At 38.0% G+C, this 15,704-nt stretch overlaps 1 protein-coding gene across 2 annotated transcripts in view; it reads right to left on the bottom strand.

The window, feature by feature from the left end:
* PDGFD (platelet derived growth factor D) overlaps nt 1–11,201 on the bottom strand; it is a gene marked incomplete at its 5' end in the record, with an annotated part of 205,385 nt that extends 194,184 nt beyond the window's left edge. For both annotated transcript variants that reach the window (XM_080932555.1, XM_080932556.1), the window contains one exon: nt 11,078–11,201. In XM_080932555.1, the coding sequence (XP_080788681.1) occupies nt 11,078–11,201 (124 nt within the window). The remainder of the gene's footprint in view (nt 1–11,077) is intronic.
* Between the last annotated feature and the right edge of the window lie 4,503 nt (nt 11,202–15,704).

Here is a 15,704-nt window from a genome sequence, read left to right as displayed (position 1 = left end):
GTTTCAAGAAAAACCAAATCTCCTTTAAAGATTCTAAACTGGATGTCAGTGAACTTTCCACAGACACACTATGTAATTAAACAGACTTAACACATTAGATGTGTTGAAAACAAAAATCCAGTTAAGTATTTATCTAAACTATTTCAACGTATTTTTTTATTAGACCTTAAATTTATCAACAGTATACTGTCGGGATTCTGTAAACCCTACCCCATAGTTACCTGGCAATAGCGAGGTATGTTTTACCCTAGTTACCAGACACTATAAAAAAGGCTACTTACCCCACCACTCTCTCTATTACTCCCTCTTGCTCACTTGCTCTTTTGGCCTCTTGCTCTCTTCCCATCACCCCTCTTTCCCTCCTTCCCTTACCCCCTCTCTCTCCACATGCTCATGGCCAGCCTCTACTTCTCTAATTCTCTACTCTCCTCTTTTTCTTCTCTGCCTTTACTACCCTCTTCTCTCACCATGACCTGAATAAACTCTAACCTATACTACACCATCAGGTGGTTGGTCCCTCAGGGGGAAGGTATTTCCAACATGGATCCCCCAGAGGCATCTCATTTGCCCCCAGGCCCCGCCATACCTCCATGGGCCATATTCCCCCACTCTCTTCATCTTTGAACTAACATATACAGAATAGAATAGTTTCATATAAGTTGTATAATCACATTATTCTTGTTTTTTAAGAATTAATTTTGACAGCATGAATATCTTAGGTTAGTTTATATTCCCAACCAAAAAAGATGGCAAAAATAAACCAACTGAAAAACAAATAAAATAAGGCATATGAATCCATCTTTGTCTACTGCCATCCAGGAGTTAAATTAATATAATGTTTCAAAAAGTTAAGCATTACAAGTTTGTAATTGAGTATACACACTGGCTTTTATGTTATTGCAATAATTGTTCCAAGATCCAAACATGCAGAAAACCATAAATATAGTCATGAAAGTCAAATTAAAAGCTACCTTTCAGTTCAAACTTTAATCAGTGTAACATAAGAGAAATTGTGCCCTTTACTAAAAAGTAGAAAATTTGCATTTCACCTTTAAAGTATGTGTTAAACAATACACTTTATCTAAACTACGTACTAGGGTAGAACAGCAGCTGTCAGCGTTTGACAAATGAAACAGAATCCTGAAAGTGAGTATCTTAAAACAAACAATTAAAAATGGCAAAAGCCAATTAAGCAACACTGAGTTACACAAGGTCATACTCAAGGCCTTGTATTTGTTCATAATTATATTTCCTCTCTTCAGCCAAAGCATCAGCTTTTACTGAGTCAGGACTGTGCCTTAGCATTTACTGCTGCCGTTGCCCAGTTCTTTTTTTATTTTTATTTCATTATTTCATTTTCTCCTGTTTATTGGATATTTTCATTACATAAATTTCAAATTTTATCCCATTTCTCAGTTTTTCCTCTGGAATCCCCTTTTACTACTCCCGCTCCCCCTGACTTTATGAGGGTAATCCCTTGCCCACTCCCTCTTGCCTCCCCACCCAGACGTTCCCCACATTGGGTAAAGGAGCCTTGGCAGGACCAAGGGCTTCTCCACCCATTGATGCCCAACAAGGCCATCTTCTGTTACAATGTGGCTGGATCCATGGGTCCCTCCATGTGTATTCTTTGGTTGGTGGTTTAGTCTCTGGGAGCTTTGGGGAGTCTGGTTAGTTGATACTGCTGTTCTTCCTATGGGGTTACTGAGGCTTCATGTACTCAGGACTCAGCAGACACCCTGAGAGAATGTTGAGGGTTGATGTTTACTGTAGTCTGGGTTACCCAAACTGTGCTGTCCTGTGTGGCAGCACAGGACCAACCCTAAAGACCATTGTTGCTTTTGAGCTATTCTCGCCTTCCTGTAAAGTCGGCTTGAATTAAATTCCAAGCAGCTCTCCCTCTACTCCAGACCCACTCTTTAAAAAAGCAATCAATAACTATTTTGAAATTCTTTTCTTCTCAATTTAGTAACTTTGCCAATGAATTCTTCTGATTATAAAAATGCATATTTTATTTCATTTAGTAATATTTTCTATAGACGATGCTGGATAAGCATGCTTCACTATAGATAGCTCTATAAACTGAATGTAAGCATATCAATCATCCCTTCTCAAAGTGCATCATGCAGACTCACTCTGAAGGTTATTCTCTAGACCTTGACTTCTGCTTTGGACACTTGCATTAAATAGAAGAAACAGAAGTAGGCACTTCTATTTAAAATGTTTTAGCTGACCAATGATTTTAAAACAAAAGACAAAATATACCCATGATTATTTACTGAATTAAAGACTTACTGTAAGTACCATTGAGATCATTCTTTGTAAGCTTTGGGTAAGCAAGCAAGCAAACTGACAAACAGTAGTTCACCAAAAAGACAAGCAAAAAATACAGGCTGGTGGGTTATTTCCTCATAGTAGCATAATGATCAGAATAAATTGAGTTTTCCAGGAGGGAACAGTGAAAGAAATAAACATGTAAAACTCACAAAAACACACTACACACCAGCATTTGTAGGATATAAAGAGACAGCAAACCAATGGTGGGGGGAGGAGCACTCAGCAACACAGAGCAGTTCTAGCTCTGTAGCCTATGCTTATTTTTAAAGTAACATTATTTTTCAGCCACACATACTGCGCTTGCATAAACCATTACCTTTCTCTTCAGGCATCCTGTTTATATTAACAGGATCCTCAGAACATTTCAGATATTTCTCATTTCTTTCACTGAAAACAGTCAGAAAGAAAGATAAAATATATTTTAAGGCTTTCTCTAATCATGCTTCTCTGAAGAAGTTAAAATGAGAACTGTTTGTTTTGGATTTGTTTCTACCATAATTTCAAACCCATCATCTGGGAGAGCTGAGACAGAAAATTAGTATCCCTTAAGTGAAGAAATGGTTTCATACCACGGTTCAATCGGAAGAGACACCAAGGCCCAGTGCCTTCACCATAATGGCTCAGTGGGGCTATGGCATAGTTTCAGATAAGAAGAGGTACTGGAAAGGAAAAGGAGTGGGGGCATTGAGGATGTTTATAGATAATCAGCATGAAGAGAAACAGGTAAATACCTTGCATTTGCAGTAGGGCAGGGGAAAGTAATCTGAGCATATGTGTTGACCAAGAGCAGAGATCCAACAAGTGAAAAAGTTAGAGATGAAAGAGAAATGAACACTGAAGACCCAGGTCATGAGTTAATGTCATAGAAAATTTAGGAACATCAAAAGAAAGGAGACAAAAGTAACCGGAACCAAGTAACACATAAAAGAAATTGTTACATCCTTGATTTATCCAAACAGCAAAGCTAATCCTATTGCTGTTGCTGGTAGAGTTGGTTAACCTTCACTCAGTTATGTCTGTTCAGAGATGTGATATATGATGTCTCTCACTGTATCAATCTTCCTTTACATTTATGATCCTTCCATCAGTAGCCAATGCTAAGCCAAGTTCCCTGATGTTACAAATGTGTTGCTTTTATTTTCTTATTCAAATTAGACTTTGCATAAATTCTTTCCTAATCACAGTCACAGCCTTTACTTCAACAAAACATGCAAAATTTCAGTAAATTGTTACTTATATGCTCCTAGTAATATTTGGAGAGTTAGGTTTTATGAATTTTACAAAATTTTAGAAAGTTTAATAGACATCTCTATTCTCTTATTCAATTTCTGTGGCTACTTTCTGCTCTGATTGCAAAACAAAAGTCTTATGACCTGGAAAACCTAAAATATTTACCATATGGCCTTTATTAAAGTGTTACCAAACCCCACACCTGATATAGCTCACTATTTTTTCAAACTAAAATACTTACTTTGTATACGTGCTTTGTGTACACACACTTAATTAAGAATTCTGAATTCATCAGGGTCTACCCTACAGAGTCAAGCATTCCCCCTACATGTTCCTCTTAACTAGACACATCTATGTGCTACAATTAGACAAGGTCATTTCCAGTAGGGCTTCCTAGTAAACACAGAATTTTCTGCTGCAGTTCAATATATGTGAAAGCTACTTATATTACCAGCTAAAAAACCCAGCACAACTATCAGACAGCTCAAGGACATGATCATTTTAAAAATAAACAATTGCACTGGTCATGATTTAATCATTTCTACTGATATATGGAAATACGCTGGAACTATTTTCACCTATTCAGTAATAGGTCAGTATGGACCACCCCAAACACACACACACACACACACACACAATCTAAATATTGATCTACGATAAGGCCCAGCAATACCCTTCTTGGGTGCTCACCTACAAACCTCCATGATGACATATCACATAAAATACAGCATAAATATCACATAACTACACAGCTGCCTTCATCATACTTTAGTCCCACCAGCTAAGCTATAGGACTAACCTTGGTCCCATAACAGAGGAAACGAGACAGAAAATGTACTTTAGCCATAGTGAATGGTTTTTATCTGTAAAGAATAAAGTTTTTTGCAGAAACATTGGTGCAAGTGAACATGAGCATGTTAAATAGGTGAAGTTGGGCTGAGATAGACAAAAACCGTTTATCTCATGTGTGCTTTCTTGATTTTATATAGATTCATAAAATTGTGAATGCATATATGATAGAATATGTATGTATATATTGCCATATATACATATATCAATATACATATATTCAGAAATGGTATTGTCTGGGGACACAATGGACATAATGGGAAGTAGACAAGAGATGAATAAAAAGTTCTAAATATTAAAAAATGTGCTCAATGCTTAGTACATATTGTATGAAAACATTTTCAGTTACTACAGTATGGTGTCTTTAACATATTGACTGAAAATATTTAAAAGATTTTATTCATATTTCCTTGAGAAAAATTAAGAATACAATATTTTATGTTGAGTGACTGAGAAGGTTCTGGAGTTAGGAGGTCATAGTGACTAGCAGGTGGCTTTGAGCACTAGTGTCTGGAGATTTTAAAGTAGAGATGTCACTTATGTCTTCTATCATTCTTAAAACGAACTAACACATCTCATGCAAGGAATGGGCTTGTAAGCAGTCTGGTCCTATCCCTTGGCCTAGTTCACTCACCAGGATACACTGTTTCTGCATTCAACACTGAGATGCCATGATGCTTTCTCAATGAAAACTTCCTTCCTTCTTTCCTCCCTCTGTCCCTCCCTTTCTCCATACATACATACATACATATACATGTATTTGTACATGTTTGTTTTTATGTGTGCATGCACATATGTACATATTTATGTATGCATCTATGTATACATGCATGTATGTAGATTAGTGTCTACAATGTCTTGTGCAGCCCTAGCTACTTTTGAACTCCCTATGTTTTTAATAATGACCTTGGGTTTCTGATCCTACTGCCTCTATCTCCTTAGTCTGGGAATTAACAGGCATGTGCCACCATATTCAGCTTTCTATGGTGATGTGGGTGAACCCCAGTTTCCTTATAACTAGTCACTCTGCCACCTGAGCTACACATCTCCCACCTCACTTCAGTCTTGACGGCTTTCCTTCAGTCCCAGAATTAAATTCAGACTCCCTCATATTTCTTCCCAGGTCTTTTACTAGTAGGCAAGTCTCTGCATTTTAATTTTGTATTATTTGTTTGGATGTACATGATGAGGGGGCATGCATGCCCCTGTGTATGTCAGGGCAGAGGACAACTTTTATAGTTGAGTCTATTCTACCTTTAATGGATTCCAGGGACCAAGCTCAAGTACCTATGGTTGGACTGCAACACCTTTGCTCACTACCGTTTTCTTAGTTATCATCCCAAAACCTTGAGGTGAGCTTTAATTTTGCTGATAAACTCTACTCTCTTATCTCACAAATTCTAAACTACCATCTCTCTTGTCCTCGTCAGAAAGCCTTTCTCAGTCACTCCTGTCTTCAATGATGTCCTAGAGCCCATTACACTGCTTCCCATAAATGCACCTGCCACACCATACAGTGAAGTGACCCTTTCACACCTTAACTGTGAGATGCACTTTTCTCTACTAAAACCCTGCAAAAACAAAACAAAACAAAAACAAAAATCCCTCAAAACCATCGTATAAACAAAACAACAGGGATGCATTTGGGCTTTTCGGCTGACAAGCACTGGAGACCTGAAGGGCATTCAGCAACTTTAGTGACTGCTCATGATTCCTAAGCCCAGAATCACTTTCCCTTTTACTTTTCCAAAGTCATTTGGAACTATCTGTTTCTGTTCTCTGTTAGACATTGGCTCCAGGTCAGTCAGGTTCAGCTAGAAAATTGAACTTCCACGTGGGATATGGTAGATATCAAGAAAGTAAAACAGTCATTAAATAAAAAAGTGAACCCCTAACTCACACCAACTCATTTCTACTGAAAACTTTCTAGGCCTTTTCAAGACATAAATATGGAAGTGTCCAAGAGTTCCAAATATCCTATACCTGATTCACAAAAAGTTCCCAGACAAAGGTGTTCATATACCATTTTGAAATACCTATCAGATCATTTCAACAATGAAAATTCAAGGGTCCCAGAGGGAACAGCATTTGCCTATGACTCAGCTCTCAAGGAGGAAGACAGAAAACACTCATGTCTTTTCAGACTATCAAAATGAAAATGACAGGGTTCAGAGACCACACATACTCAGAGTCCTACCTCCAGTTGACTGGAATGGAAAAGACAAACCGGTGACTGCTGATTCTGCTCCATGTTTGGTTCTCACTTTCTAAGCCATTGGTTTTACTTTTGCTCACCAAAAGGAAAAAAAAATAGTCTTTCAGACAAAAGTCAGTTTTAGACAATGCAGCTTACAACCTTAGTCAGGTTACTGTTCACTGCACAGCAACCCTATCAGGACAACCTACAATATACAGAATCCAGGTACCTCAGAATATCATACAATGAATAGTATGCAGATATCTGTGCACCTCAAGAAATAGAACTCTCATTCAAAGGAATTAAGAAATAATATATTATGGAGACAATTACCAATCATTATTACCCAAGAACAGATATTTATGTTTTCCTAAATTTCACACTCCATTGAGGAAGCATTTTTATGAGATTTTTCATAGTAGCAGAACAAAGAAGGTCATGAATGAAGATATTTTAAAGACACATTGGTGGAGTCATCAGGCAAGTTAGTAGAAAAAGAAGCAGAAAAACTCCTTCCGTGTGCATCTGATGCAATATTATAGCACTAGGATTTTTGATTTGTGATGTAGATATCTGAATGTAAATTCTAAATAATTTGTCTGATGATTACAGCATGTTAGGTCAGGTACAAAGCCAGGCAATAGATGGCTACTAGCAAAGCTAAAGATGGCCACAGACAGTTGGGCTCTGGACCTGCAACATTCCAACTCTCCCCAATAATTAAAGTTCTAATCAGTTAATCAGCCTTGTGGAAGGTTCAGTTGGAGAGTTTTGTTTAGTTTTTTGTTTGTTTGTTTTGTTTTATTTTGGTTTTTAGGAGTTTTTTGTTCATATACCATTGTGTGTGTGTTGTTGTTGTTGTTGTTGTTGTTACAGTTGTTTGTGTTCATTGTATGAATATGTCATATATGCCTTTGCATGTGGAGATCACAGTACATACTTAGTGTTGGTTCTTACATGGTACAGTGTTGGTCCTTGACTTCTGCTTTGAAATAAAGAATGATCAGACACTCACCACCCTCTCCTACATATGCCAGGCTTCCTCTCTACAAACATCTAGAGATTCTTCTCACATTTCCTGCTGCCTCCCAGTAAGTGTTCAGAGAGAGAAGAAAGACCTGACCCTGTTCACAGATTTAAATAGGTTCTAAGGACACCAACTTGACTTTCCTTACTCTCCAAATCACCTAAGTCCTTGTTCTTCTCTCAGAAGAATTACAATTATTTCAAGCCATACTGTTATAAAGCCAAAGCCCAGCTGCATTTAAAACGCATTTAAGATCTGTTCTAAATTTAGAGGTAGTATTAAGGTAAATCAGCTGGGCAAGAATGACAATTAGTAATACAATATAAGGAAGTGTAAATGTTTAAATTCATTGTAATGTATTCTTTCATAGTTATACAATCTCACTTGAATTATCTCTATCACCTTCCTCTGATGCCAATCTTTAGCTATTGTTAATGGAAAAATCTGTAGGTCTTGTTTTATAACAATAACAATATTGTGGTAGAACATTCTATAAGACCAACCACCTTATAAAAGGACTCTGTGGTTTATAAAACCAGGGTCTTTATACCATTTCTTAGCTTACCCCTAGACACAGATGAAGAAACCAGAAATTTTTGTAACCATCAAAAATAAAAAAAATAAAAAATAACATTCATCTCATGCCCTTTTTATGGGGTAGCTGCTCTAATACCTTATATTTTTTTTCTCTGCCATCAAATTGGGCAGCAACTAACAGAATTTTAAAGTGCAAGCATGTAGCATTCACCTGTGAATTTAGCCTTACCTTCAAATAATGGCTTCCATACATATATGCAAACCCCTTTAGTGACTATTGACTACATCTTCTAATGACTAAATTAGTGTTGAAAGGATTTTATTTTCTGTCTTTATCCTGAGTATATTTCTTATGCATGTCCTCCTTAGACTTCTATGCTGTCTTCATTTGAGAATCAAAACAGAAGGAAAACATCTTCCTTAATGACGCCCAAGAGAAAGTGAGGAAAACAAACTGAAAATGTGCACAGTCTGAGCAAGGACTTGATGCAGTAAGTTAAACTTCCTCCCTGGTCTGCATTGTGAATTGAAGTGATGGTCCAAGGACCCTTTGAACCAACCCATGAATATTCCAGCACATTATCTGAAGTCATTTCTATCAGATCCCTGACCTTCCCTTATGGTTCTTTTATTGACTGCAACACTGGGCTGTCAATCACAGCTAGAACAAATGTACAGAGGCTATCTCCACAACACTCTCTGGTTGTCACTCAACCCTTTATCCTCCATTATTACCAAGATGCCTTCAACAAACATTTTTAGACCTTTTTTCTTTCAATCATCTTCCTGCCCTGATATTTTAATACTACTGAACCATCTGTTCACAGATATTGAACATACATTATTTGGGAAAACACACATTACTGTAACAACATCTTTCAACTTCTAGATGTTTCAACCCAATCTCATCCCTTTTTTTGCCATCTTTCCCAGAAACTAACAACCTTTTCTGAGTGTCAGTGTTGTCTTCTATAAGTATGTCTGGGTGTTTCCTACTTTTCAGTTAGTTTCAAAGGTAAGACTGTTAAAGAAAAAAATATTAAGCAATATTTAGTGTGTATATGTGTGTGTGTTTGTGTGTGTTTGAGTGTGTTTGAGTGTGTGTGTGTGTGTGTGTGTGTGTACTATCAGAGTAACTGTGAAGCAGATTTATCTAAAATATAAATGAATTGAAAGATATCATCAGTTTTTTGAGAAGTAGCCATGTAGATTTACATAGAGATAAAGAGTTCTAATAAAAAAAAATAAAATAAAATCAGAGTGTGCTCTCAAACAAAAAATAAAAATGAAAAAAGAGAGGACATGGAAAATCTCTAAACTGTTTGACTGGATTTGGGTCAGATTCTTGAGTTAATAAGCAATGACTGCATGCTTTTCATTTTCTGTAACCGACTTCTTGCAATCAGTACTTGGGAGGGTTACAGATTATGGCTATGAAGTCATGTATCAACATGGTCTTTAACTCTATAAAGCCAAAAAGGCAAAGCTGAAAACTCAAAGATCTGTACACACTGAAGACACTATCCACCAAAGCAAACGGAAAACGTACATTGTGAACTGTCACTCAACCTTGTTTGCTTCAAAGTTGAGAGCAAAACCTCTGTGCTTTAATTGGAACGGAGGTCATTCAAAACATACCATCACAATATTTTACACAAAATACTGGCATCAAGTAGGGAGTTGCATTGCTAGATCACACACCTCAACACATTGGCTAACTTGGAGACACCTGTCATCAGAAAGCACAACTGTGGATTCTCCACTGCCAATGCTTTCTCCATCCCTACCTCTAATCAGTTTCCAAGAGACACTGATTATTGATTAAGGTGGCTACTATCTATTTCTAGTTCAACCAAGTCACTAAGAACAACTTGATGATGTCCTTGGTGGGTGGAACAATGATGTGGAAGAAAGTGGAGGCTCTGAGTTCTTTAAGCAAGTAAGAGAGAAAGAGCTTCATGTAAGAAAACAAAAGCCAAAAATGTCTTGGGCCATTCCCCAACCGGCAAGGACTGTACCATGCTGGGACCGAAAGTTACAGCTGAGGGCTTCAGTCTCAGAGAAGAAGTCTCAAAAACAAATTCAATTTAGAGTTTCTGGGAGTTATTTTCCCATATGTCTTCCACAGGAGAAGAAAACAAGCATGCCCTCCTCAGTACCTTTCTTAGGTCGGTCATTTCAGGAGCTTGGAAACCTTCCTTACAAAGGAAACCAACCAAAGAAGCCAGGTCCTCTGTGGTACAAGAACAGTCCAGGAGCTCTACCTCCCACTCCCTACGTTCTTGAGCCTTACTGAACTACAAGAGAAACTTACTTGAGGAACATAGAGAAAAGCACTGACTTTTTTTAAAAAATAAACCACGAATACATTGCCAGTCTGCTGTAAAAATAACTACAATGTTGAAACGTTTCATTTCTACTTCCTTAACTAAAACAAACAAACAAACAAACAAATAATTTTGTCATCCAGTAAAAGCCATTGGACTCTACCACCCACGACAATACCTGATCTTTATGAGAGTCAGATTAGCCTGACTCAAGATAAGCACAGCATGCAGCTTTCAAACCCTGGAAGGAGGCACCCATATCCTGGTGCCAACTACTCCAGGACACACACTTACCGATATGACTTTTAAGGTGCAGGGGAGAAAGCCATTTGACTCATAGAACTGCCACCAGGACACTTCACATATTCTCTAGTACAGTTCTAGAAGGAGGGGCAAACTTAGTGGGGTGAGGGGCAGCCAGAAAAATCCCTCCCTGAGGATGCCTTCCCTCTGAGTACATTTGAAATTTTCAAAAACGGAGGAGGTGGGGCCGGGGTGAATGACCCAAAAAAACCTTGACAATAGCAAATGTGACCTTTTCAATGATGAACACAAATTAAATGAGTCACTTACCATCTCTCCTGAGGTTGGCATTGCGCAAAGCTTTGATGGATGCTCTCTGCGGTGTCGCAAAAGTGTCCTGATAGCAGCAAAAGTTCGAGCACAGGAGAAAGGAGACTAAAACAAGCCGGTGCATTTGGGATCTGCGATTTAGGGACACCGTCGCCCCCAAAATAAATAAATATATACAACCCACGAGGTTGGGCGGTGGACCTCTACAGCTCAGCCCAGTGCCTTCACCGCCTGCTCTGCCCCTCGCCGCCCAGCGCCGCCCTGGCCGCCCAGCTACTGGCCCAGCATTTCCAAAACTTCCTCCATGCTGAACTTTCCAAGCGCGTCTGGGTGCCGCACTTCCTTGTGGCGCTGACTTGATCAATAAGGACGGGACAAACAACAGGTTGACGTGGGTTCGCCCCCCTCCGGCGGCCGGCGGCTGCAGCACAGGCTGCAGGGGGCAGGCGTCGCAGCGTCTGGCTCTCCGGGGAAGGGAGGCTGTGTAGTAGCTGTGCAGTGCAGCTCGGGATCCTGGAGTCCTAGCTCACAATCCCAGCCAAAATAGCTCTGCCACTGAGCATGCCCAGTTTGAAGGTGATCCAGACCCTTCTTATCTCTCAGGATTTCATAAACTGACAAGGAGCGGGTCACTAAGTGATCAGGAGTAAGAGGAGGACAGAACTTCTCTAGAGGGGAGTGGTTAAGTCCTTTGACAGTCCATTAAGTGCTGGCCTTGGTTACCAGAGTCTACTAAGGACTGTCTATTATACTAGAAGTTAAATGGGTCAACTGAGAAAGCAGAATCACAAAGAAGCCCATGCTAAGCGTGCTTTGAGACCCCAGTTAGTAAGACAGGGCCAGTCATCTTTCCCAAGGCGCACAGATGTATTTGTGACCTTTCCTACAGTAAATGCGGTAATGACATCATCATGTTAAGTAAAATAACAAGATTCAGGAAGAGAAGCAGAGACTGTTTGCATACCTTGAGGCAGAGGCAGAAGAGGGCTACAGGAGGGACTTTGTCTCAAACAACAGGAGGAAATGGATAACGACATAAGTCAATTCGATGTAGTGTTTGGAAAGTGAAGGCAAAAGGATCAGGGTTCAAAGCCACCCTAAACAGTACAGCAAACTCCATTCCAAGGCCAGTCTGGGCTATCTGGAGACTCTAACGATAATCAAAGCAAAGTCCTCTAAATAATGTATTTTCTAGATTTTAAATATGTTCATACAATAAAATACATGAAAGGGGGATATTTGGGCAGAGGTCAAGAAGCAGTTGGAGGAAGGAAAATAAGAAAGCAGTGGTCCCAAGAAACTCAGTGTCTTTAGGTACAAAGTACAAGTGGGAACGGTTTGTGTGACTGTGGCAAGGATTAGATAAAATAATTTTAGACTGTGACTTTTGTTTGCAGATGAATCTAAGTCAAACACACATATTTTGTCAACTTTCACCAGTGACATTTCTGAAACAGAAGTCCCAAAATCTTTTGGGCCTGAAAGTCTAGTGTACAGGACATAGGTGGTGTCATTCATTAGACGTGACTGAAAAGGGAGGGATTATTACAATACAGACTTAAGTTTCTCTGAGTGAGTAGAATGGATTTAGAGAACTAGAGAGAAGGGAAAGCTCAGAATTCAGCCAGAAACACTGTTTCCCAAACTAAGGTGGGAAACAATAGAGAGATCCAGTGTTAGCTTTCGGGCCTCACACATGCACACACATATAGCCACTACACAAACCTAAAACTTAGCACACATGTGCATTCTCAGTTCTGAATATCTTGAAGGTTCAATAGAAGTCAACTGAGGAAAGTTCTGAATTCAGTAAGTGTATGACTTTATGAATCAGAGAAATCATACCAAATGAATATCCGCATTATTAAGAGACGAGGGACCAGAGGCATACGAGCAGGAGTTCAGGGCCAGCTGAAATGTTCACTCCGTATTCTGGGTGCAGTTGGAAGTGTTGGTTTCATTTTATACTTAGGTTCAGCCATGAGGATTTAGGAAAAATGAGAATATGTGTAGTGGTTATGTAATTATTCAAAGTATCAAAATGTTCAAATTATCTGTCTCAACCTCATATAAAACATTGGATTTTGGTGTTTATTCAAAGTAGTTTTACCTGATGTGCTGATGCTGAACACTATTAAATCATAGTTAAAACGTACTAGCAAATATTAAAAAAACAGCAACCAACGTGATTTTTAATAGCAATAAATATCTAAATGGAACAATTAAGACGAAAAATCTGGCACCTGAAGCAAATTGATTATTTTGAATCTTATTTAGAGCATCATTTAATAATTAACATTTAAAAATTAGGCCAGTTATAGGTACTAAGGCATGATTGTATACAGAACAAATTTTTTTTAAAGTTTTTTAACAGTGAGGAAATTCTTGCATGAATTTAAAAGGGAAAATTATCTCAATTTTTTTTTGCGTTTCGAACTAAGTCAACCAAACACTAAATTAGTCACTGACTTCAAATACTTATGGACCATTAAGAAGAGTGAACCAACACAATGAAATGAGTTTTATAAATATTATTATTATGATTAACTACTTAAATCATCTCATCGCATCTATATTTAGCCACTGCTCAGTGAAATTTATATGACTAAAGGGTACATGTATTGTTAAGAAAATGAAAGAAATAATAGCCCCTTATAATAAGTCTAGACATAATGGTATTTACCCCAAATGAATACTGTATCAGGAAGGGCTTGTAACATGGTTAGGATTTGACACTATTTTTATCCTGTGCCCTTTTCCTTTATAATAGGACCCAAGAATGCTGTTTTCTGTTTCATTTTCAAACATTTCTGGCTTCTTTTACAGCTTATAAAATCCCCAGTGGAGAAGGAATATGTGGCGTGGCCTTTTGAATACTTCTCAACTCCACAACTGGGTCACCCACCCTGTTCTCTTTTATTAAACTGAACTTCAGCCAATCTTTAAATTGTAACTCATGCAGGACCATTCCCTTAACAATATTTGTCATTTTTATGGTGACTGCTCCATTCAAAGATGATCTCTCTGTTGTTGACCTTTCACTCAATAGGTCAAAACAAAACAAAACAAAAACAAAAAACAAACATAATGGATCCAGGACACTGCCTCCTGACTTCTCCTCTGTCCTTTCTATAACCCCTCCATGAATATTTCTTTTGGAATCCTGAAATTATTTTTTATAATATGTCCTCATAAATTGATTTCAGTATGTGATACATATGCAGGCTTATGTATTGAAACCTACACCTCTTTGAATCATTTCTGTTACAGTGTTTGACTGTATTATGCACTGGATCCATTCTTGTCACTGTGATGCAGAACAGTAATAGTTTAATGGAGAAAGGGTTTATTCACCTCACAGTTCTAAAGCACAGTTGATGACTCTAAGGAAGCCAAGACAGGAGCTCAAGTAGATAGTCACATCATGTGCACCCATGCTACCTGCCTGCTTTCTTCCCTGATTATTTAGTTCTAACTAAGCTAGCTTTGCTTATACATATCCCCTGGTCAGCAAATGGTGCTGCTCATAGTAGGCTTGGAACTTAGGGAGGTCCCTACAGACATGACCATAGATTAGTTTCATACTTGCAGTCTCTCCATTGCAATTTTCTTCTTGTATGGTTCTAGGTTTTGTCAAGTTGACAGTTAAAACTAATACATATATATATATACAAACATGAAATGATTTAGACACATAATCAACAGGGTTTAAAACATTTAATAATTATTAATGGTTTTGAATTAGTAAAATAATGTTGAATTTTGCACCTAATCTTGAAAGTTAGTTTTACTTGTAAAATTTGTCTCGTTTTCAAGCAATCAATTATTTGAATATAGAGACTATATTAAAATTTACAAAATGAACTATTTATGTTATTAAATAATCTAGCATTTTTTTACTCACCTTGTAATTTTTCTCTGAAGCATAAGTTACCTTTGAGTTAAACTTTTCTATATTTTAATTGAATTCTCTGCTATATGCATATTATTAAAGTGAAAAAAATTGAATAAAACAGTTTAACCACCTTTTGTGACAAATATTATGTTTTCCAAGTAAACTGTCTTTTGGCCTTTTATAGACAATTGCACATACCTGGTACACAAAAATATACTCATGCAACAACCCAAGCACAGTAAGTAATTTTTTTTAATGCAGGGTAGTTATCATGTTGTAGAAAGAGCAGTAGAGCATCTGCGCTATGAACTCAGGTGTGGACCTATTTATACCACTGTGTCCTGACGTATGAAGAGCTTCTGTATATATCAGTACAATCAAAGCCAGGCATTTTAATGAATTCTACTCAGGGAATGGTGGCCATATGGATACAGGAAGTACATTTTATCTATTATCCTATAAGTAAACATCTAACATATCCAGGAGTTCCACTGTCGACACAGTTGGAGGAATAACTTACAGGTGTCAGCAGCAGGGGTTAGCTGTATTTCCCCCACTGCTTGGGTCTCTGACAGATCCCAGAGGCTTCCAGGATCCTGGTCAGTCATCACTGGTTGCTCAACACTGTCCTGCACAAATCAGCCTCGTTGAATGAGTCATTGGCTTAGCACATTGATGAATTCCAAAATCAGTATTTTCTTCTTTACTTTTCTGTGTTTTTCATTTTCTGTT

The sequence above is a fragment of the Micromys minutus genome, assembly GCF_963924665.1.
Source record: "Micromys minutus genome assembly, chromosome: 18".
Lineage (NCBI taxonomy): Eukaryota > Metazoa > Chordata > Mammalia > Rodentia > Muridae > Micromys > Micromys minutus.
This window is presented reverse-complemented; position numbering and strand designations above follow the sequence as displayed.